At 39.1% G+C, this 24,292-nt stretch overlaps 2 protein-coding genes, 1 long non-coding RNA gene and 1 other non-coding gene across 5 annotated transcripts in view; all 4 read left to right on the top strand.

Moving 5' to 3' along the window:
- The first annotated feature begins 1,661 nt into the window (after positions 1 to 1,661).
- On the top strand, positions 1,662 to 1,733 carry trnaq-uug (transfer RNA glutamine (anticodon UUG)). The gene has a single exon. It is a non-coding gene; the product is annotated as a tRNA-Gln (tRNA).
- Positions 1,734 to 2,523: 790 nt separating this feature from the next.
- LOC146703206 (uncharacterized) lies at positions 2,524 to 3,346 on the top strand. Its single transcript, XR_014922093.1, has 4 exons — positions 2,524 to 2,599; positions 2,687 to 2,769; positions 2,930 to 3,040; positions 3,148 to 3,346. It is a non-coding gene; the product is annotated as an uncharacterized LOC146703206 (long non-coding RNA).
- Positions 3,347 to 4,289: 943 nt separating this feature from the next.
- On the top strand, positions 4,290 to 13,030 carry LOC146703205 (ras-related protein Rab-5C-like). 2 transcript variants are annotated; one of them, XM_085466352.1, is made up of 6 exons: positions 4,290 to 4,433; positions 5,275 to 5,575; positions 6,389 to 6,540; positions 11,132 to 11,254; positions 11,359 to 11,452; positions 11,625 to 13,030. In XM_085466352.1, the coding sequence occupies exons 2-6, from the start codon at positions 5,404 to 5,406 to the stop codon at positions 11,750 to 11,752; spliced, it is 669 nt and encodes a 222-aa protein (XP_085322478.1). In that variant the 5' UTR covers positions 4,290 to 4,433; positions 5,275 to 5,403; the 3' UTR covers positions 11,753 to 13,030. The 2 variants fall into 2 exon arrangements, with proteins under 2 accessions (XP_085322478.1, XP_085322477.1); XM_085466351.1 differs by having other exon boundaries at positions 4,290 to 4,462.
- A 10,362-nt stretch (positions 13,031 to 23,392) lies between these two features.
- Positions 23,393 to 24,292, top strand: part of LOC146703204 (zinc finger protein 385B-like) — an 81,703-nt gene continuing 80,803 nt past the window's right edge. The window contains exon 1 of the mRNA XM_085466349.1: positions 23,393 to 23,497. Coding sequence (XP_085322475.1) covers positions 23,455 to 23,497 — 43 coding nt within the window. The 5' untranslated portion in view covers positions 23,393 to 23,454. The remainder of the gene's footprint in view (positions 23,498 to 24,292) is intronic.

Below are 24,292 nucleotides of genomic sequence, written 5' to 3'. Positions count from 1 at the left end.
TTAGCCAGAAACGGAAGCTATATTTAGATTATTATTAATATCCTTTTGTTATTCATTTATTGGGAAAATGCATCAAAGCGTTGTTACATGGGTGTTAGAAAATTAAATAATCCGCAGCCCTCTGAAAGGCTGGAACGACTAAACAAAGAAAATGATCAAAACAGACACAAACACAAAGAGACTGTTTACAGATGTTTGTATATATGTTTTTAAATAAATACATACAAAAAAAAACACTGATATAAAAGATCTGATATTTACAGTGCAACATAATGAGTTGGTATGATGTACTGACCCCAATACTATACCTCATGCACAGTATGTTATATTCCTGAATTAGTCTTATGTGTAAGAGGTATGGTAAAAGTAAGGACACAGGTTATATGTTTGTATTTAATTAGCCAACACTAGAGGATTTCATTTGGTTTCATTACTTGACAGAAATTACATTATGAGTTAAGTGGGATAGAAATTGCAAAGAACAGACAAGACCAGATGTAAGCTTGTACTTAATGCTGACTATGAATCATAAAAAGGCAGTATACCTAACAGACAACTTACCAAAAAATCCATTTCACACAAACATAGAATTTGTTCCCATTTCTTTAGTAGAATCTATGAAAAATGTCAAAGTTAATGCAAACTAACTAGAATTTTCCCATCAACAAAGCAAATCCCAAAGAGCTATTAGCTGAAAACGTGACATATCTCAGCACGGTGTCCAGTGTGTCCTTAAAATAGAGGGAAATTGGACAAATAGAGAAGACCGAACAAGTTCCAGGCCTAAAAAATATCTACAGCAGGTGAACAGTATCTGAAGGACATTAAGAAGTAAGAAAAAATCCAGCAGACCTGACACATACATCAGGCCCTTCAGTTGATCCATCTACTGTTTGCTGAGACCTTGTCAGAAATGGTCCCAGTGGATGGTTGGCTGTCAAAAAGCCTTTCTTAACCAAGGCAAACAGGAAGAACAGGTTGAGGTGTGCCACGTTACATAAGAACTGGACTGAAAATCAACAAATCCAGATGAATCCAAATTACACATTTTTTTGTTCAAATCATCATCACTATGCCCAGAGGAGGTCAGGGGAGATGTGTTGTAGTGAGAGTGTCTACAGCAATCTTTAAACCTTTGAAACTCAGTCGAGACTCTGTCATGGTTTGTGGCTGCAATTCAGCCAGTGGTGTTGGGAAGTGTAACACTGTCAGTCATTGATTGAGCTCCCCAGAGTCTGCACCTCAATATTTTTGAAGCAGTTTTGGATCATTTTAACAGAGAAAAGAACAAAAGGCAACCAACATCCAAAGAAAAGCTTTGAATGTCCTTCAAGAAGCCTGGAGAGCTAGACTATTTAAAGAAATTACAAGAACGCTTGCCTAAAAGAGTTCAGAATGTGTTAAAGAATAAAGGTGATCATACCAAATATTGATTTTCAAGCTCGTTAGAATTGTACAAACTCTGTTTTTTCCTTAAATGCTGCATTTTAATTTATCTTTTCAGATGTTTCAATAAATCGCTGCACCAAATTCCAATTTTCCAAGAAAACATAAAGTAATGAGGGGTGACGTGACACTGCTTCTATTTTTCATTTTATATTATGCCAATACTCAGTAAATAAAAGCTCTGTTTTTTTTAGTGACACCAGCCTTTGAGAAGTGGTTCCATGGTGTAATGGTTAGCACTCTGGACTTTGAATCCAGTGATCTGAGTTCGAATCTCAGTGGAACCTGATGGAAAATTAAACTCTTTGTAAATGGATACTGGATTTCCATATATGTCTGCATTTTCACATTTTCCTGACAAAACATAAACAAAGGGAAGTGACTTGAGACTTTTGCACAGCTCTGTATGTATGCTAAGACCTTTTGGGTTTATGCTGATTGTCTTGTTACAAAGACTCCATGGGCTTACTTGGCAGTTTTCAACTTTGACAAAATCAAAATCGTGTTTTAAAAGGTTTTTTGTTTTTTTTTTAAATCTCTTCTCAGTTCTACATTAACACTTTATGATTATTTTTAAAACCCTTTTTTGTTATTTTTCAGGGTTTTTTTTATTAGTATTCAAAAGATGTGTTTTTCAGACATTTTTCATCTGTTTGTTTATGTTGTAAAACAGCTTCTCTAGTTGATTTCTTACTGGAACTCTTCAGGGACACACTGATCTGAAAATGTCCCTTATGATTGCACTCTGGTATTTCCAAGATCAATAACAAATCGTCAAACTAAACAATTCTCTGTATTTGACGAGGTTTTATCATGTTCTTTATACCCTGTTACAATTTGCTCACCTATTTATTTATTTATTTATTTGCAGTGTTGGTCCAAATTGGCTGATTGCGCTTTATACGTGTCCTCACATCATGTTGTTACTTTGCGCTGCATATGTTGCTTATACAAACAGAACAATTGGTGTGCAAATATATTTGCACATTCTCTTGATGAGTCAAGTGGTGTCACGGTGTGTTTTTGCAGCATCACAGTCTGATCTTGATATTTCACTCTGCACGCTTGCACAACAAGACCAAATAAAAAAGGAGGATGGAAACCCAGCTGTCACACATTTGAGGAATCACTCTCCAGAAGGATCGTTCATCAGGTGGGATGTGTTTGTCCTTCAATATGTGGATTATGGTGGAGCTTAAAGAGTTTGATCTTCTCACATTTATTCCCTTTTTTCATACAGAGATTGGTGCAGTGAGGCGAGGCATCCTGAAGACATGAAGACTGTGATTGTTGCTGTTTTGGTTTTGCTGGTCATCAGCCAGAGTGAGTTAAGCTGCAGCCTGTTTATATATGCATCATTTTCCATATCTGTCAATGAGGCACATTTGGGAGACTCTGCTACTGTTCTATTTACTGTATTTAAATTATTGACTGTGAAAATGCTTTGCTACAGTGATTAAACCTGATTTATTTTTTTTCCCAGGTGAAGCTCTGAAGTGTTACTGTGGAGGTCTGCGACACTGCCCAAACTCTGTGGAGACCTGCCATGGCTTTAACAATGTCTGCACCAGTGCCATCATTTATGCAGGATCTAGTAAGTCAAAACCCTCATTTGGTTTAGTGTGCAGGAAAAAAAAAGAACAAAATTAAATCAGTTACAACAGATGATTTCATACCACCTTGTTTTCCTTGTTTCCACAGCTCCCAGATATTTCAAAGGTTGCATGAAGTCAAATGACTGCAGGATAATGAATCAGCCCGGTGTATCATCTGCCACTTGCTGCTCAGCTGATCTGTGCAACAGATAAATGGCTATCATACACAATATTTTCCAGCGAATAAATAATCCAATCCCACATATTGTGTAATACAATTTTCACAATAAAATCAACTAATTATACACATACAATGTTTTATGGCCATCAATAACTGCAAATCCTTTGTTAGTCTGGTGTTCCTTAGAATAGATTACTTCACTTTATTGTAATACAACTATAATTCAGGGGAGAAAAGAAAGCAAAATCAGACAATAACTTACATTTTCTGCAAAACAAAATACGGTTGTATCTTTGAGTGTGTTCCAAATCCCTCCGAATGTTATTTGCTTTCCAATTGCACCACCATGTGGCATTTAACCATGTGTTGTTTCTGCATAGAGATGACCTTTGTTACTAAAGAGTCACAGGAAAAATGTTTTTGTTTTTCAAAATGTGAGAAAGGTTTTGGAGTGACTGAGTCAAAGTCTGGACATAAATCCGACTGAAATGATTTGGCATGACTTTAAAGGCCATTCATGCTCAAGAAACCGCCAGTGTAGCTGAATTAAAACAATTCTGCAAAGCAGAGTTGGCCAAAATTTCTCTACGGAGTTGTGAAAGAATCATTACCAGTTATTGCAAAAGCTTGACTGCAATTTGTGCTGCCAAGGGTGGCACAACCAGTTATTAGGAAAGAAGAAAATACTTCGTTAATTGTGTAAGTATCTCTGAAAATATAAATAGAATTAATGAATCCCTTGGCTACACAAATGTGTCTTTTAAATCGCATAACATCTAATTGTATTTCTAGCTTACTAAACATCCAGAAGGATATAATAATAATAATAATAAATAATGTCAATTATGTCATGAAAAGTTGGATCAAGTCTTTTTTTTTTTTTTTTTTTTTGGAGTATGAGTTTTTGAATTTAAACCTTTGTTGCAAATTACCCAAGCACTGCGAAATAATCTTCCTCTAAAAGTCATTGCAAGTGTTTCTGTCATTGATCATTTTAAAAATAGTACAGGACTGAGCTAGCTCCTGCTGACGTTCTGCAATCTCCGTATTTGATTGGCTGTGACATCACATCACATGACAAGCGAATCCAGGAAGTATTTTTGTTACTGAAGGCGGAAGCATATATTCCACAGAAGCTGGAAGTCTTTTAGTGGAACGGGAGAAAACGCTGTTAACGAGAAATAACATCGTTATAAGTCACTCTACACACGGTACAGCGAATCTTGTTTTTTCGTTTTCGGTAAGAAACCCAAAACTTCCTGTTAGCTGATTAGCATTATGAACTGATTTGATCGTCGTTAATACAGACGAGCTTTAGCTTCCGAGCTAACTGTCTGACTGATGGTGTTTTTGTCCGTATAGACGGTCAAAGTTAAACGACTAGCGGGTTCACCCGGTGCTTTTGGACTTATAACTACAAATACGCACACTTAAATTGTTTGTTAGTGTCCTGTTGACTACAGAAGCATTTCAGCTTGTGAGACAGCATTAAAAACAGAATGGAGCCATTTCTAGGTTGTTTTAGCTTAACTCGTCAGCTGTTACTAACATGCCAGACTAGGTCTTTCAGGCCGATATCGATATCAGTGTTTGAGAGTTCAAGGCTGTATGTGGTGCCCTTTTCCATTTTATCATTTAAGTGTTTATTTTTTTTAACCAAACAACATTTGCTGCTGCTAACAAATAATTTCAGATAACTGTGGCGGAGACCTGCTCAGCTGTACTTTTAGCAGTTAAAAAAGTGAACAGACTGCATGTAGATCTATGGTTATGAACTTCACATGACAGCGACTGATCTGAATCTTTTGTGTCAGTTCGGTATTGTCTGATAGAAGAGCTGACAGGCTTTATAACGTAATTAATAATAACTTATATGATGGATACTGCGTTGTTTCTACGCTATAATCGGGGATAAACAAACGTTAGTCTAGCAGAGGTATGAAAAAACAAGTGTTATCTACAAGCTAACGTAAAAATCAGTCACTTATAGATATGTATTCCTAAAATGTACCCACAAAAAAGGTTCAGTTTATTTTTCTAAAAATGTTTCAGGCTTGCCTGGATCGCCGCTGTTTTTGTCGCCCCGGAGTGTGATTTCTGACCTCGCTCACAATCGGTGCGTGGACTTCCAACCCTTCTCAAACTCCGAGTATTTAGTTTGTTTCCTAACAGTCTCTGTCAATGGCTGGACGTGGTGGTGGAGGAGCAAACAGGCCTAATGGTGCTGCAGCAGCAAATAAAATCTGCCAGTTCAAGCTGGTCCTGCTGGGGGAGTCAGCGGTGGGGAAGTCGAGCTTAGTGCTGCGCTTTGTCAAAGGGCAGTTCCACGAATTCCAGGAGAGCACCATTGGAGGTGAGAAACACGTTTCTAAATGAAGGAAACTGATTTTGTTTGGAAGCTGTAGGTGTTTCTCTAGGTAGATTATGTTGCTGTCTGCATGTTAAGTGAATATTGTTTGAAATTTAGGAATCTTAGTGCTGTATCAGGTTTGATAACTCACATGGGTAAATGTGCCTTTCATATTCCTCTCAAGTATTCCCAAATGTTAAATGTCATTTAAAAACAAGCATCTGTAGAAGAGCTTTCCTTAAATAACATTGCTGACATTTGGCAAATGTTTCATCAAAATAAAAGCTGTTCACATAAAGAACATGCATTCACTGGTCAGTATGTTAGGCGCATCTTGCTAGTACCAAGTTGGGCCTCGTTTTACCTTCAGAACTGTCTTAGTTCTTCATGGCATAGATTCTACTAGTGCCGAAAACATTACTCTGAGATTTTGGTCCATATTGACATGATAGTCTCACACAGGTGATGCATATTTCTCAGCTGCATATGTATGATGCAAACCCCTGTTCAGCCACATCCAGAAGGTGCCCTGTTGAATTCAGATTTGTGACTGTGATGACCATTTAAGTACAGTGAACTGATCGTTGAAGAAACCAGTTTGAGATGATACGAGTCTTGTGATGTGGCGTGTTATCCTACACAGAGGTCATGCACCTATAGATGTGGCATTTAGAATTATATAAATTTGTGCCCAAGCTAATCTGAAGTGATGCAATGCCTCCTAACTTATCTTCAGATCAGATGTGAACAGGATAGTCTTCTAGGAAGATTGAGTGTTTCATTTATTTATTGTTTACGTTTTCGTTCTCTCTGCAGCTGCTTTCCTCACTCAGACTGTCTGCCTTGACGACACCACTGTGAAGTTTGAGATCTGGGACACAGCGGGTCAGGAGCGCTACCACAGCCTGGCTCCAATGTACTACAGAGGGGCTCAAGCAGCGATTGTGGTCTATGACATTACCAACACAGTAGGTTTCACCCACAGGGTAACAGTTACAGTATCTCAGAAAACTGAGTACACCCCTCCAATTTTTGTAAATATTTAGTTATATCTTTTCATGGGACAACACTGAAGATATGACACTTTGATACAATGTACAGCTTATACAACAGTGAAAATTTGCTGTCCCCTCTAAATGACTCAACACACAGCCATTATTGCTTAAACCGCTGGCAACAAAAGTGAGTACGCCCCTAAGTGAAAATGTCCAAATTGTGCCCAATTAGCCATTTTCCCTCCCTGGTGTCATGTGACTCATTAGTTTCACAAGGTCTCAGGTGTAAATGGGAAACAGGTTGTTGAATTTGGTGTTATTGTTCTCACACTCTCTCATACTGGTCACTGGAAGTTTATTAGGCACCTCATGGTAAAGAACTGTCTGGGGATCTGAAAAAAAGAATTGTTACTCTACATAAAGATGGCTCAGGCTATAAGAATATTGCCAATAGGGCTGGGCCATATTATACCGTTCACGGTAATACCGGTATAATGTTAGGCAACGATAGGAAAATGAAATATCGCGATAGAATGGGAGTAAAACGCGCATGCGCAGTGCCTTTGTTTTCATACGCACATGGCCGATTGTTGAGTGAAACAGATGAACCAGAATTGGTTTGTAAAAATGGTGCAACTTCCGTGATGTGGAACTGGTTTGGTGTTTGTCCGTCAGATACACAACAAAGCACATTTTTTTGCAGAACATGCAAGCGGGCCGTCGTTATTGTCGTATTTGTCGGACTAAGATGCTCTTAAATCTGGGAGTAATCTGGGTCCTAAACTCCGTATTCTTCAGGTCAAACAACACTGCAGCATCACTAAGAGTTAAAAACTGTCTAAATTCTTTCATCTTTAATAAAACGATCAGCATTGCTGCTTTACCAGGTGTAACTATAAAGTTTAACTTCCAGGCATCCATGAAAACAAAAGTTATTACATTTAACGGAGTTAGAAGTTAGCAGGAAGCTAGCGGAAGTTAGCTCGCTAGTTTCGCTAGTTACCTAAGCATGATATTGCATGTTCTGACTGAGAGATTTCTGAAAAAAATCAAACGTACAGCTCTGCTATCACTTCCAACATAAATGAAGACAGGAAACTAAACAGCAGTGACGTTTGTAGGGTTACTGAAGTTGGGCTAGCTGGTATATAATGATGTGCTACGTGATCGCTAGCGACACAGCTATGTTAGCATAACATAAACAGTGAAGCTGGAGGACGAACACTAACACTTTTCCACTTATAAAAGTTAACGTGAAGGTTCTTCATGGTTAGAGACAAATGCAATCGCATGGCAGGATGCTGTAAACGGACCAAACTTCAGTCAGGAGAACAACTGAGATAATCCGTCCACAATACGAGGTTAGTCATTAATATACTGCAACAACATGGGAATAGAGCAGCTGCCAGAGAATTCAACATTAATGAATCAATGGTACAGAAGTGGAGGAAGCAAGAAGAATGAGTTTAATAAAGTTTGATTTATCTGACTGCTTTGTTTCGCTTAATGTGCCTTATAATCCTGTGCACCTTATGGTCCGAAAAATGCGTACTGCACATTGCAGTTTAATGTTGCAAAGCACCTCTTTTTAACTTCAGTGGATATTATACATGGTTATGCTCAGGATGTGTCAGCCCATTTCTACTGGAAATGCCTTTTGGTTAAACTTTCAGCAAGGAATTTGCATTTGCACTGTTACATTTTTATAAAGCTTTAATGTACATAAAAACCAGCTTCTTGTTTAAGTGAAAATAAATGGAAGGTTGTCTTTTTGCGCTAGTAATGTTGTGGAGTTGTATTTTGTCTCGCATCAATTATATCGTCGGTTATATCGTTATCGCAAATTTTCAAATATATATCGTGATAAATATTTTTGGCCATATCGCCCTGCTCTAATTGCCAACACCCTGAAACTGAGCTGCAGCACGGTAGCCAAGACCATACATCAGTTTAACAGGACAGGTTCCACTCATAACAAACCTCGCCATGGTTGATCAAAGAAGTTGAGTGCACATGCTCAACGTCATACCCAGTGGTCTTTTGAAAATAGATGTACGAGTGCTGCCAGAATTGCTGGAGAAGTTGAAGGCATTAAGGCCTGTCAGTGCTTAGACCATACGCCTCACACTGCATCAAATGGATGTCCTCACAGAAGGAAGCTTCTTCTTCTTCTAAAGATAATGCATAAGAAAGTCGGCAAACAGTTTGCTGAAGACAAGCAGACTAAGGACAAGGATAAGACCAAGATTAAGTTATTTGGTTCAGATTGTGTCAAGGGTGTGTGGCAGCAACCAGGTGAGGAGTACAAAGACAAGTTTGTCTTGCCTACAGTCAAGCATGGTGGATGGTGGTGGGAGTGTCATTGTTTGGGGCTGTATCAGTGCTGCTGGCACTGAGGAACGCATAATTGAGGGAACCCTGAATGCCAACATGTACTGTGACATACTGAAGCAGAGCATGATCCCCTCCCTTCAGAAACTATCCCACAGGGCAGGATTCCAACATGATAACAAACCCAAACACACCTCCAAAAACTGAGGGTAAAGCTGCTTGACAGACCTAGCATGTCTCCAGACTTAAACCCTATTGAGCATCTGTGGGGCATCCTCTAATGGAAAGTGGAGGAGCGCAAGGTCTCTAACATCCACCTGCTCCATGATGTCATTATGAAGGAGTGGAAGAGGATTTCCATGGCAACCTGTGAAGCTCTAGTGAACTCCACGCTCAATAGAGTTAAGGCAGTGTTAGTGCCACACAAAATCTATCTTGACACTTTGGGCACAGTTTGGACATTTTCACTTAGGGGTTTACTCATTTTTGTTGCCAGTGGTTTAGGTAATAATGGCAAAAATGTGAGGGGTGTACTCAGTTTCGTGACATACTGTATGATGCTTGCAGATACTGCTTTGTTTAATTCATTTGTTTCATTGTTTTGTTGCTCCCAAAAGTGGAAGAATGCAAAATATGCTGATAATCAGTGATCATTTTTAAAAAATCACTGAAAAAACAGTTACAATTGTTAAGGTGTGTTTTGGCTTTTACTGAAGGATTCAAGATCCTCACTTATTTTTGTTTGGTTTTTTGCAATTAACCTGTAACTATGATTTAGATACAACCTCAGATAAATAGCAAAACATGATACATTCATTTAACTAAAACTAAGCCAAAATGAAAAAGCAATGTGTGAAAAACTAAGTACATCCTCACTGTTTCCATAGGAATTAAGAGTGTAAATAGCGGCACTTTAGTTGATCATTAGTAAGTGTGAGCACGTCTGTAAAAGCAGGTGCTTTTCAATTTTCTGGTCTGGAGCATTCGGGTGTGTGTTTACAATGCCAAGGAGGAAAGACATCAGCGATGATTTTAAAGGGTCATAATGTCATTTCCAAACAAATTACATTTATTATTCTCAGTAAAACTAATATTCACATGTGGAAAACATTAAACACAGTTTCTAATCTTCCAGCAAATGCACTGAACAAACCACAAGATGTGTGGAACAATGTCCTTTGAATAGATAAAACCAAAGTGGAGATGCTTGTCCATAATGCACAGCACCACTTTTGTGAAAACCAAACACAGCATATCAGCAGAAACGTCTCATACCAAGTGAGAGCACAGGGGTGATTTGGGCTTTTGGCGGCTACAGGAGCTGGACACCTTGCGGTTCTTTATTCAACTATGATCTCATCAGTATACCAAATTATTCTAGAGCAGGGGTCCCCAATCCCAGTCCACGAGGGCCGGCGTTCCTGCAGGTTTTAGGTGTGTCCTTGATCCACCACAGCTGATTTAAATGGATAAATTACCTTCTCAACATGTCTTGAAGTTCTCTAGAGGCCTGATAATGAACTAATCATGTGATTCAGGTGTGTTGACCCAGGGTGAGATCTAAAACCTGCAGGGACACCGTCCCTCGTGGACTGGGATTGGGGACCCCTGTTCTAGAGTCCTATGTGAGGCCATCTTTCTGACAGTTAAAAAAATAGCTAAAATTGGGTCATGGAACAGGACAATGATTCCCAGCACAACAGCAGATCTATAATAATGATGTCTGGAAAAAGAAAAGAACTCAGATGCCTCGATGGCCCAGTCAAAGTCAGGACCTCAACCTCATTGTATGTTGTGGTAGGGGCTTAAAAAGCATTGCATATGCAAAGCAATATAGACTGGGCCAGAATTCCTCCACAGTGATGTGAGAGACTGATAACATCATAGAGAAGATGAGGTGTGCTTAATTTTTTTACACACTGCTTCTGCATTTTAGTTAAATAAATAATAACACGGTGTAACATGTTGTGTGTTGTTTCTCACCTGCAGTTGTATTTACCTAATATTTAAGATTATTTTTACATACATGACAGAGGGTGTGCTTTGACTCAGTGTAAGTTAATTTTAAACATATGCGTGTGTGTGTGTGTTCATGGGCTTGTGGGCTTTTTGAGGTCACATCAGCTATGCTAGTATGAAATTTAAAAAAAGAAAACATGTTTGACCAACATTAAAGATAGCTGTAGTGCTAAATACTTTGGGGAAATGCAAATTAAGTTTGTTGGTTTTTCAGGACACTTTTGATCGTGCGAAAAATTGGGTGAAGGAGCTTCAAAGGCAGGCCAGTCCCAACATAGTGATCGCTCTGGCTGGCAACAAAGCGGACATCGCAAACAAAAGAGCTGTCGAGTTTCAGGTATAAAGATGCATATAGAGGACTTAATATAAGCAAAAAATCTGATATTTAGAGGTTTCATTTGAATTTGTTGATTAACTTTTATATCTAAATCGTGTTCTCAGGAGGCACAAGCCTATGCCGATGACAACAGTCTGCTTTTTATGGAGACCTCAGCCAAGACCGCTATGAATGTCAATGAAATTTTCATGGCTATAGGTAAGTAATGCATTTAGTCACATATTCCAGTTGACCAGTTTGGAATCACAAATTAACCTAACATATGTGATAGATTAAAAAAACAAACCTGTATTGTTTTATTGTCACCTTTTGGTGCTGTTTTGGTGTTTCGTAGCTTTATTTTGAAATATCTGTTCCCCTGTCCCTGTAGCGAAGAAGCTACCGAAGAGCGAGCCCCAGGGTACAGCTGGACAAGGTGGGCGGACAAGGACAGGAGTAGATCTAGAACAAACTAACCCTCAGGGCAGCAGCAGCAGCCGGTGCTGCGGCGGCAACTAAGAAGCAAGAAAAAACGAACTTGGTGAACGAGCCCTGAACATCATTTTAAGGACAGCATGTAGCAAAAAGCCAGAGAGGCAGGAGAGGGCAGAACCACTCGCCACTTCCACACTGAGATTACAGATGAGATTATCTGCATCCCGTTTGATTAAAGGAACTTTTGTAAAGCAAATCATAAGCTAGAGGGAATTCCCAAGATCCCTCACTACTTCTTCTCTGTCTTTCCCTTCTGTGTCTGTCCGCCTCCCTGTTGATCTTTAGCATCTCTCTGATGATCGAATGCTGTTATAAATGATTTTGAAGCATGATGCTGAGGTTGTTGGAATTGTTGGAGTGTGTGTGTGTGCGCGCGTGTGTTTGTGTGTGTGTGTGTAGAATATGTATATTTATATATGCACACACGTTTTCTACTCCTGTCATTTGCCTATATTCAGTGGGGGAAAAAAAGTACCCAAAAATATTAATCCTTAAATTACAAATGGTAGAGCGATTTAATCTTTTTGTCGTAATGCAGCATAAGCACCTGACATTAGCATGTGTAAGTTATCTTGATAGTGACAGGTGACATTTTGGAGTTAGCAGTTAGCCCTTGTATAAAATCATCTGACCGTGTCCTGACGTTGTCTCTATATGCAGGTTGGTTGGTTAGTTCCCAAGTTAAAGATGGATCTTTTATCTTTGCAAGTTGGCCATCTTTGTGTCCAGAAATTAATATTATCTATTTCTGGAAAGAGGAGATAGAAGACCTTGAAGGTTCTGCTTAACATTTCAGTTTAATGATGTGAGCAGGAAGAGGCAGAACTTGAAGGGTAGATGATTTTGTTTAACTTAATGTTGTTAGGCTGCTCTAACTGCATTTACACTAACAGATCTAATCAGAGTGCAAGCCAAGCACCTCTAAATGTGCCCTGGATTGTCTGATTACATACCAATCACAGTGCATAAAATTACACCTGCATTCCTTATACTTTCCCATCATTAAATTATCTAGTTGCAGATCACATTGTAATGCCAGGTGTAGAGGTGGCTTTGGTTATTCTTAATAGGGAGTTGGGTGAGACTGTTATAATAAAAGCTCAAGACTTTGCTTGCTGAGGGTGGTCGTGATTGGAGAGGCTACACTTCTGAAGAGGCTGTACCATAAATGCAGTTGTTTTCTTGCATTGTTTTATTGCTAACTGTAACACCGGAGAGTTGCTAGCCTTTTTTTTTTTTTTTTTTAAAGAAATGTGAAATAACTTGTAAATCTGAAATGAAATAAATAACATACAAGATTCACTTTGTTTTGAGTTGTTTTGGAATGTACTTCTCCCCCACCCCCAAAATACAGACCGGCCAGTAAGTTGTTGTTTTTTGTTTTTTTTCTCCCAATACTTTGTGCCGTGTGACCTGAATAGCACAAGTGGTTAATAAAATGGATCGATTGTGCTGGAGTTACAGTGAAAAGTATTCGCAGCGCTTCACTTGTTCCACATTTGCCTTAATTTTTGTTACATTTATTCCATTTTTGGAATAAGAATGTATTATTTTATCTCAAAACTCCTACACAAAATATATACCATAATAACAAAGTGAAAAAAAAGTTTGACTGAGATCCTTGCAAATGTATTAAAAAGAAAGTTGGTTTGACATAGTTTGGAAAGGCCTATACCTGTCTATATGACCTCCCATAGCAAACAGTGGATATCAGAGCACAACCCAAGACATGAAGTCCAAGGAATTGTCAGTAGACCTCCAAGACAGGATTGTATCAAGGAACAGATTCAGTGGGAAAGGGTACAGAAAAACCTGTGCAGCATTGAAGGTTCCAAAGACCACAAATGCCTCCATCATCTGTAAATCGAAGAAGTTTAAAACAAACAGGACTCTTCCTACATCTGAGTGACTGAGGTAGAAGGGATCAGGGAGGTGATCAACAACAGCGCTCCAGTGTTGCTCTGTGAAGACAGGAGGACCTTCCAGAAGTACAACCAGTTCTGAAGCACTCCACCAATCAGGCCTGTATGGTAAACTAGTGAGATGAAAGAGCACACCTGGGGTTTGCCAAATGGCAGCTGAAGGACTCTCAGACCATGAGAAACAACATTCTCTGGTCGGTTGAAACAAAGATTGAACTCTTTGACCTGAATCCCAAGCGTCATGTCTGGAAGAAACCAGGCACAGCTCATCCATTGGCCAATACTTTCCCTACAGTGAAGCGGGGTGGTGGAAGCATCATCTTGTGGGATGTTCTTCGCCAGCAGGAAGCGGTAGATGAGTCAGAGTTGAGGGAAAGATAAATGCAGCAATGCACAAAGACATCCTTGATGATAACCTGCCACACAGACCGGACCTTGAACTAGGGTGATTGTTCAACTTCCTACATGACACTGACCCTAAGCAAGCAGCCAAGATAACAAAGGAGTGGCTTCGCAACCACTCTGTCAATGTCCTTGAGTGGAGTGGAGTGCCCACTCTGGGTCAGAGACCAGTTACTGACCCAAGTGGAAGAGTTTAAGTATCTAGGTCTTGTTCATGAGTGAGGGGAGAAGGGAGGAGGAGATTGACAGACAGATTGGTACAGCATCTGCAGTGATGCAGATGCTGTACTTGTCCATCGTGGTGAAGAGAGAGCTGAGCGTAAAAGTGAAGCTCTCAATTTACCGGTCAATCTACATCCCTACCCTCACCAATGGTCACGAGCTTTGGGTAGTGACCAAAAGAACAAGATCGCAGATACAAGCAACAGAAAGGCGCTTTCTCAGAAGGCTGGCTGGCCTCTCCCTTAGAAATAGGTTGAGGGGTTTGGACAACCGGTAGGGGCTCAGAGTGGAGCTGCTGCTCCTCCACATCCCAAGTAGTTGAGAGGGTTTTGGGCATCTGACAAGGATGCCTCCTGGGTGAGGTGTCCTAGCCATGTCCCACCAGGAGGACGCCCCGGGGCAGAGCCAGAACACAGTGGAAGGATTATATTTCTCGACTGGCCTGGGAATGCAGGTGGACACGGAGAGGGAGATCTGGGCTTGTTTGATCTGGGCTTGTTTGCTTAGTCTGCTGCCCCTGTGACCTGGCCCTGGATAGGCAGAAGAAACTGGATTGTTTTTTATTTTTAACAAATTTACAAGAATCTCAAGCAAACTTTTTCTGTTTTGTAATTATGGGGTATTGTATGTAGAATTTCGAGGTGAAACATTTATTTAATCCACTTTGGAATAAGGTTTTAAAAAAGCATATGCAGTATACTTTTTCAAAACAAATATAAAAACCTCCTCATGGGCCACATTTTGCAATGCAAAGAGAGTTTTAAAAATGATTAGAAGTCTAAAAAGTACACCTGTAAAAACTTCACCACAGACATGGCATAGTAAAGATTTCTGAACACTAGATGGCAGCATTGCACTTAAAAAAAAGCTAAACTATCTTTAAACAATCAGAATTAAAGAACTATTGTTAAAATCGATTCAATATTAACGTAATATTTCTTGCAGAGCTACTAAGTTTACATGAAGGAAAGGATGAACTCTCACCTGCTGTTCACAAGGTGAAGAAATTTGCCATTGTCTGCATTTGTCTGCATATTATACAGTATATATATCGGCCATGCAAAAAGCCATTAATGGCAAAGTGAGGAAAAGTCTGTCCTGCAGAGGAAGGGCACAGTATTGGTCTGCTTTAGCTGTGTTCACCTCTTTACTCCACAGCTACTTCAAAGCTTTGGGTTAATGCTGCAGTTCACTTTGTTGTTATGATTTCTGCCCTTTAACAGGGGGTGCCTAGTGCTCTTTGAGGTTTTAAAACTATTAGCAAAATATAGATGCAGTAAATGGAACAAGCAGGTCAGAACATATGACACTATAATATCTGATAAAATAAATTTTTTTGTTATTTTTATTTTATCCCAAAAAAGTACTGTCATAGTCTAGAGCCAATATGTACTAAAGCATTGACTGAAATGTTGTGTTCAGTTGCTGTCAGCTGAGCACAACACAGATTTTTTGTTTTTGTTTTTTTAGCTGTAGAGTTTTGATTCTTGAATTCGAAGCTTTTATTTTGATAGGACAGTAGAAAGGAAAATCGGGGGAGAGTGAGGAGGAATGACACACAGGAAATGGTCCAGGACACATTTGAACCAGCCCATTCAGCATTTGGGTTACCTGCTCAATCAAGTGAACAATAGCAGTCTACCAATTCAGCTGTACCATACCAACTTTCTTCATGAAGCACTTTAAAAACAGTTACAGGAGATTAACAAAAAGTGCTGTACACAAAAATCAACAAATACACTGAAAACAATGGTAAGTAAAAGCACCAATAAAAACAACTACAATGCAATAAACGCAAGTCAGAACAATATCTCATGCTGGGTCAAAGGCCAAATCAGTATAATTGAGTTTTAAAATGACTTTTTTAAATGGACAATGTAGGGGACTGTCTAGCATGCAAAGGTAACTCAGACAGTATTGCAGGGGTAAAGCAGCTCAGAGGTAAGGTGGGGTAAGATCATTTCAGGATTTAAAAACAACAAGTGAAGCCAGAATAGGTGTATAATTATAATAAAATGCATCCTTTATCAGGTAAATATTTTGAGGGCACTGGCTAGCAGGTGACTTTGTTGGTTTGTAGCTAATTATCTATTATTAAAATATATTTTAATAATTCCTGCATTTTTTCTGCTGTCACCTTTTCAGTTTTTCTAATTATCTTCTAAATATCCTTCTGTCAGCACAGAAATTGTGACGATGGCATCTTTGTTGTCCTCTCACACAACGTTAAACTACAGCTATGTAAAGAATTGTATTGTAAAGTGTCTTTTTTGTTCCCTGACCTGCTATTGTGGTTTTGATGCCAGTGAGAACCTTACATAAAATGTACTTTCAAGCTCGTGTGCACACACACACACACACACACACGCAGTCGTGCACTCGCCTCAGCATTTCTGCCAAAAGCAGGCGTCTGCTCTGTTCACAGTAAATGATTTCTCATTTGTTGAGCTGTCAGTCAAGATGTGTCTGTCAAAAAAGAAACTAATTTCATGCTCGGCCTCTGTGAATCATAATGGCCTGAGAGCCGGGCTGAAATTGACTGTGTTTATAGGAGGAGATTCACAGAATAAAGGAAATGTGCCCTGAAAATAAATTCCCCCCCCCCCCCCCCCTCGTATCTGTTATGTTTGCACAACAAATGAAAACAGGTAATGTGTCCAAAAAGGTGTGGTTGTCATAACAACATTTTTTGGTAGGTTTCCCCCCCCCCCCCTTTTTTTTTTTTTAAATAATAAAAAAAAACAGTGCCCCAAATCTATAGCAGAGCCCAGCTTAAAAAATACAGAAAACATTCACTCTGATGGATCCCCTCTATCTCCGTGGACAGAGAGAAATGTCATTAAATACCAAGGGCACGGGGATGTGGTATCTGGACTGCATTCTGTGGTGAGGTTTGAGATTTTAGGTGATAGCGATAGTGCGTGTGATGTGCTACAATAATTGTGTCTTATCTAAAATGGAGCATCTAGCTGTGTTGCCACTGGAAAGGATGCTAGTGAGGAGATGACTTAGGAAAGCACAGAAAATGCCCTATAATAGGGTGATTTTTAAATGATCTTTGTGTTGCATTATTTAACATGCTGAACATTCACATTTTCTCAGTAACACCCATGTATTTTTAGATTACTGCTTTCAAAGTATAAATACAACAATTTCAGTTGGGCATTTGATTCCTTATCAGCTAGGAGCTGTGTCTCCCCAATGGTTCCCAACCAAAAAGTAAAGTGTAAATGTAAAGTGCCTTATTTCTTTGTATGTCTAAAACAATCAAGATATACAGTGGTATTTTGTGAGTTCAGGCTGGTGGTTTAGATTGATTTTGTTCCATTTGGATAGAAGCAGGTTAGCTGTTTCACCCTGGTTGTAGTCATTATGCTAAGCTTTGCTAATGGCATGCTGGCTGTAGCTTCAGCCAAGGGACGACCTCCAGGGCTGAAAAATGAAGCCAGTGTGGGAGTGAAAAATCTGAAACTTCCTCTAATGGCCACTTCTCTGCTGGAGTAAGTCCTCATAGAGTCCAGTGTTAAAATGCCCAGCATTACAAATTATAGTGGTTAGTTCAGGGCGTTTACATGGCACATGGGTAAAATTTTATAATCTAAAACAGCATAAAGCAGGAGTGGGCAATTAACTACCTAAATAAATAAATAAACTGTAAAAATAAATGTACATGCTTTTGAAAATGCATCTCAAACTTCAATGCTAGTATATCTTTGGTGGCTAGCGTGTTGAGCCGCCATTGTGGTTACAAAAAAGGGGGGAAAGAGTCAGTTGGAGTGAACGGAGATGAGGGGACTCTTCCGTTCAATGGTTCTGGCTATGACAAGCAAGAATTAACTTTCCTTTTAAGTTAACAGTAAATTATGACTTGCTAACCGTCGTGGTGGGCCTGATCTCTGATAACAATGAGACGGCCTACCTGAAGGAGATTAGGAATCTGGAGAACTGGTGCCAGAGGAACAACCTCCTTCTAAACGTTAGTAAGACAAAGGAGCTGATAGTGGACTTCAGCACTAAGCAGGAGAGGAACTACCAGACCCCGTCATCAATGAGTGCCCAGTGGAGAGAGTGGACAGCTTCAAATACCTCAGAGTTCACATCACGCAGGACCTGTCATGGTCCTGTCACATCAACACCGTGGTGAAAAAGGCCCGTCAGCGTCTCTACCACCTCAGACGCTTGAGAGACTTCCAACTGCCCTCCAAGGTGCTCAGGAACTTTTATTCGTGCACCATAGAGAACATCCTGACGGGAAACATCTTAACCTGGTTTGGGAACAGCACCATGCAGGACAGACGAGCTCTACAGAGGGTTGTGCGGTCAGCTCCGAGCTCCCTGACCTGCACTCAATCTACAGCAGGCGGTGCTGGACCAAAGCCAGGAAGATCGTGAAGGACCTCAGCCATCCCAACAACAGACTGTTCTCTCTGTTGAGGTCAGGAAAGCGATTCCGCTCCCTGAAGACCAACACAGAGAGACTGAGGAGGAGCTTCTTCCCGCAGGCAATACGGTCTCTCAATCACACCACCACACAGTACTGACCCACACATATAGTTCTTACACACACTGGACTTTCTGGACTTTGTTTTCACTTCATCACTTAAATCACTTTAAGCATATTTGCACTGCACAAGACATAATGTCGATTGCACAACACTGGTCACTATATTCTTCATTTCCAGTTAATACTTGTACAGCTGCTGTTATTGTGTATATATTTATTTATTTATTTATATTTCTTCATACATTTTTATATAGTTCTATACTGTGTATTGTGTATTTTGTTGTACAGTTATTTTATTTTCAACTTTAATTTATATATTTTATCTTATTCTTTCCCAGTTAAATTTACCCTTCATTCTAATTTGTGTTGTACAGTTATTTCATTTTTAACCTTAATTTATATTTCATTCCTTCCTAGTTAAATTTACCCTTTTTAATTTTTCATATTTATTTCCTATCTTATTCATAGCCTTTTCCTTTTTTTTTTCCTTTAGGTCATGAGCAGTTGTCCAAGCATTTCACTGCATATCGTACTGTGTATGACTGTGTACATGACAAATAAAATTTGAATTTGATTTGAATTTGAACCAAGCTAGTCCGTAATAGCATTAGCTAACAGCTAATCGATTTTACCTTTTTCTTCAAATATGGTCTTAAATAGGCTACTAAAAAAAAAATAATAATAATCTTGAAATCAATGGATGACATCACTTATCTAAATTGGATATATATGGTTAAATAGCCTTAATAGTAATTATTTCCTTTTAATAGATCATCCTCACAATTCTCCAGGGATCAGGAGGACAAAGGAAGACGGTATAAAAACATATTGATGCACATATTCTTGGTTCACATTTCTATACCGAGACCTTCAAATCTTCACAACATTGTCTGTGGTGTTTCCATTAACCATGAAATCAACATACTAACTTTTGTATTACTCCAGCAGTGAATATCTTGTCTTCTCTTTTGCACTCCTTCAGTAAATCATCACCATCAAGACTCAAGTGGACTTCAAGGCAGTGTGTACAAGAAAAAACGGTCACAAGTCGCAGCCACATGCAGTCATCGGGTGGGTAAGATTTGCTCCTCTTACCCAGAATGCACCCTGATCTAATTTTTGATTGGACTCTTTTCTAAAAGGATTTCACCATCTTTCATTCTCAGTTTAAATGCTCCAATCTCTCCCTGAAAATGTTTATGTATGATGTGGGAGAGGAGTGAAGCCATGCCTATTAAATTAGCACTGGGACATACATGTCTTTAATGCCTAGATAGGAGGTTTTCAAAGTAAAAGAAGAAAATACAGTAAGTCAAAGTCAAAGAAATGCTTATAATCAAGTGAACTAAATTAATTTCTTCTGATATACATTTTTTTTAAAGTAAATATATACTCCATGTGAAGTAGCTTTACACTGAAGCCAAGTTTGAAATGACCAGCTTAAGCCTAAATCTCCAAAATAAATAAATAAAAAGATTAAGATAAGATTTTAAATGAATAGAGCAAAAACCACAAGGGGGAATTGTACATAATAATTCTAAGTTTGGATAATATTGGCTACCCTCCAGCTCAAAGTAAACTCAATACCCACTCTCCTTCCTTTTGTGGGTCATAGTTTTACACACACACCCCAGCACACATTCAAATAGGCCATTAATCTATTTGAAAGCGTGATGGATCCTTTCATACTTTTGTAAGATATCAGCAGTGACGATCTCATAAAAAGTCATTTAAGAAGACTCATGTCTTTTTCATTTGTCTCACATTTGTCACATAGTTTACATTTATAGCTGGCTTCAGGCCAACAGCTGACATGAATTCATGTTTGAATTCATATTTTCAGTAAGTCACATGCAAAGACAAAAAAAATAAATCACTTACATGGTTGGAAAAATGATCAAAACGCTACTTGCTGCAGCTGCAGCATTGGATTAATAACTAGACCTGCTGAGTGTCAAATTGAGTCAGAGGGTGGATATTGTTGTCACGCTCAAATACTCCTCACCGCTGAGGGTTACACTGTGAACTGCAGCCTTTATGTGACTCGAGCCTTCACAATGATGCCATTCTTTTCAATCGCATTTTCCCTCCCATCTTTTTTAAACCAACTACTCACGTCTGTCAATTCCAATATTTCAATGAGACTTTAAAGTCAAAAGTCAAAGTCGAGTTTTTCTTTTTAAACGCATTGCCATGGTGACCAGGTTCAGCCAAAACATGTGGCTGCGACTTGTGGCCGGTTTTTCTCTGTGATTCTGGACGCAGCAGAATAAAAATGTCCTTTAATGAAAGCACTCAAGATAATGATGGAGCTGAGCACTGGCATTAACTTTGATGCTGGGAGCATGTTGATTGGGCTTGAGCTTCATGGAAATCGAGGACCTGAATATAACTTTCTTGTAATCCAACAGGCTGTGTATTCTTTTCCTTTGTATTTGCACGCAGATATGAAGACACGAGAAGCATGATATCTTACACCCTTGTTTCTGCGTCTATGTGCATCAAGCACATGTGCTTCTTTATTTTTAGAGCGGCTGACTTGCGCTGGGGTCAAGCAGGGTGTCAAAGGACTTCAGTGAGAAGGACATACCTCGAACTCCAAGTATGTTTCCAGGATGCATCCATCACCCTCCAGCTGACAGCTGATCTGAACGCACACAGCGAGGACGGCCACAGCGCACGAAGGCATGTGCCTGTGTCACTATATGCTCAAATTCATCTGCAGGGATCTGCTTTTGAACAAAGCCCAACTATGTTAATGAAAGGGTCTACAGGGGGAAAGATTGGGGGATGATGCCTGATGATAGGCCCTGCTGCACACAGAGGTAGTGATGATTTGACATGTCAGAGGGTTACAAGATTTTCCTTTGACCTCTCAAACATTTAATCTTATTATAAGTGGCCATTATGTGGAAGCAGGTTTTTTAATAGAAGTGTTTATGGAAATACATTATCGTTGTTTCAAGGCTGTAAAAATACCAGCAGGTGTCTCAGTGTTGCAAAATATGACTTTTCTCTTTTAATTTCATCATACCGAAGCTGCCTTTAGGTAAAATGCACAACATTGAATTGATTTGTCTTTTATGTATGTTGTGCCAAATCACAAAAGCAGTCTTTATGGTAGTTTCTACTGGCATTGGCTTTATACTGTAAGGTAAGAAAACCCCAACAATCAGGAGACCCCATATAAGCAAGCACTTAGCAACTGTGGGAAGGAAAAACTCAATTTTACAGGAAGAAACCCCAGAAGAACCACACTCAGGGAGGTGCAGCCATCTGTTACAACTGGTTGGAGAGTAAGACATACTCATTCATTGCAGCCTTGAACTTTGACCTTCTTTTCTGCTCTACATATAGATGACACAGGCTTGAGGGTTAGCATGATCTCCAAAGTATGCTTGGTTGCATGTTACAAATTTCAATGCAATACAATAGGATATGGTCATGTTTTAACATGCTGCTTTTGAGTGCAGTATATTCGGATATGGTAAATCGTTTTGTGTATTGAAAGTCCATCTTTATTTTAAATGTCCTCAATGATGATATAAGATCTTTTATGAGTGCACTTCTGTATGACAGTCACACCGGCCTCTGTGAAAATAAAACAAATTAACTTGTAAAAGCAATTTGCAATGCAGAAAATACCACACTAATGAGACATTTCATTAGTTTTATTGTCTGCTGTTATTTCCACTTTTATAGAGCAAAGTCTCTGTCACGATTTAAAAGTTACATTTTTGACTACACACTATGATGTAGGCCACATGTATAAGACTATTGTATTTACATTTTATATATAAAGAAGGTGCTTATTCATGTAAATACAATTAATGAACATAACCAACTATTTCTACTACTCTGATATGATTCATAAATCCAACTAAAAGCTCAGGATATGCCCCCTATAAGCTCTTCTCTCTCAGTACACCATTAATCACAACCACTGGACAGGTTACCAGACTTCTGTTAAATAATAAAACAATGCAAATACAGCTGTTGGCCCCAAGTTTTGTTATGTAACTGTATACTGCTATAATGTAAGGGTTGTCTAATTGTCCTATGAAGACACATTAAACATCAAGTGTATAGTGTATTACTATGGTGTACCTTCTCTTATGGTTGTCTGATGTAAGCGTTACAGTTGTGCACATGTATTTGCTGATGTTTATGTTTACATTTGATTTATTCTTGACTTTGTATCTTGTAGGACAACTTGAGGAAAGTTTTTGTTGTGGTTGTGTAAAAAGATGGCTATACTGAGTTTGTTTGAATAAGGCCCTATTAAATAAAATCTGTTATCAGCCAATCAGTTAAGCTAATCAGTCACAGAGTAGAATAAGTAGAAATGTCTGGGGAAAAAAACGCTCTACACTTTCATTGAAATTCTTTGGGTTGCTTCATAAAGTAATAAGAGTAGCCCGCTCTTATTAACATTTTACATTTCAAACAGTCCCGTGCCACTGCTGCTCCAACCCTGTTTTCACGTCGACTGATTTCATTTGGCCCTTTTTTCTTTTCCCTCACATCCTCGCGCGCAGTGATTCGGTATCTCTGTCGCGCAGGCGGCGGTGCCACAGCGCGCGCGCATTACCCTCGTGGTTTTATCTTTTCTGGACTCGGTCGCGGGACTGAAACGCCTGCTGCTGAGCTCGCGCTGTAATCTGTGACAGCTGGAAATGGACAGTAGCGACGCAGGAGCTGTGCAACCGTCTTACACAGGTAGGAATGTTGTTTAAATGTTGTATTCCGAGGCTGTTTGTGTGTGAACGTCGCTTTGGACACCTGCGGACTGCGCTTTCATGTCGACTAAATGTTTCTACAGTGTCTTTCTTTTGCGTTTGATAGAAATGCATTTGCTATTTTTTCTATTTAAAATTATAGTAAGTAAGTAAGTAAGTAAGTAGTAGTTAAAACATTCTATATCAATTTAAAAAACATGGATATTTTATTTCTTTACCTGGTGGATAAGGGTTCCAGTTTTGTGTTTGGTTTGTCGGTGTGTATGAAAAAGTGCTAGTATTTGACAAAAAAAATCATGTTCTAACTTTTAAAATCTGAGTGTTTTGGAGGCACAAATATCACATGTATTAATTGTCGTTGGTTATAGTAGTTGCCTTAGTCATATTTAAGAAGAAATAATATCCTGACACATACCTGGTGGTGTTGATGGAGGTCAGAGGCATACCTGGGTTTGTGAATGAAGTTATTTAAACCCTGGAGCTCAGGGATTTTTTTTAGGCATTTCGAGTGTCTCAGTGCACATCGCTGAATCCCTGTGTGTGTGTTTCATACCGTAGTTGTGTGTGTGCAGACCCTTAAGGATGTCGGCCACTATTCTGTGGAATAATTTTAACATTAAATGAAGATGTATATGAAAGAAAAAAAGAGTCAACCCCATATGCGTCTTTTCTTCCTATGCCCTATGGCTATCCTATATTTGGAGCTAACCCAAATATGCTTTCTCTTTTCAAACTTTTTTCTTTTAGTACTAGCAGGTGTAGTGCAGGTGGTCCT

The sequence above is a fragment of the Copadichromis virginalis genome, linkage group LG8 (assembly GCF_057382275.1).
Source record: "Copadichromis virginalis isolate Kocher_CV1m ecotype Utaka linkage group LG8, C_Virginalis_male_GT1.1, whole genome shotgun sequence".
Classification (NCBI taxonomy): Eukaryota; Metazoa; Chordata; class Actinopteri; order Cichliformes; family Cichlidae; genus Copadichromis; species Copadichromis virginalis.
The sequence above is the reverse complement of the archived record's forward strand: the minus strand, read 5'-3'. Positions and strand labels throughout refer to the sequence as shown.

Coding starts and splice junctions, on each gene's coding strand:
- LOC146703205 (XM_085466352.1), top strand. CDS start 5,404: ATGGCTGGACGTGGTGGTGGAGGAGCAAACAGGCCTAATGGTGCTGCA. Junction 5,576..6,388: donor CCAGGAGAGCACCATTGGAG/GTGAGAAACACG, acceptor TTCTCTCTGCAG/CTGCTTTCCTCACTCAGACT. Junction 11,453..11,624: donor TGAAATTTTCATGGCTATAG/GTAAGTAATGCA, acceptor CTGTCCCTGTAG/CGAAGAAGCTACCGAAGAGC.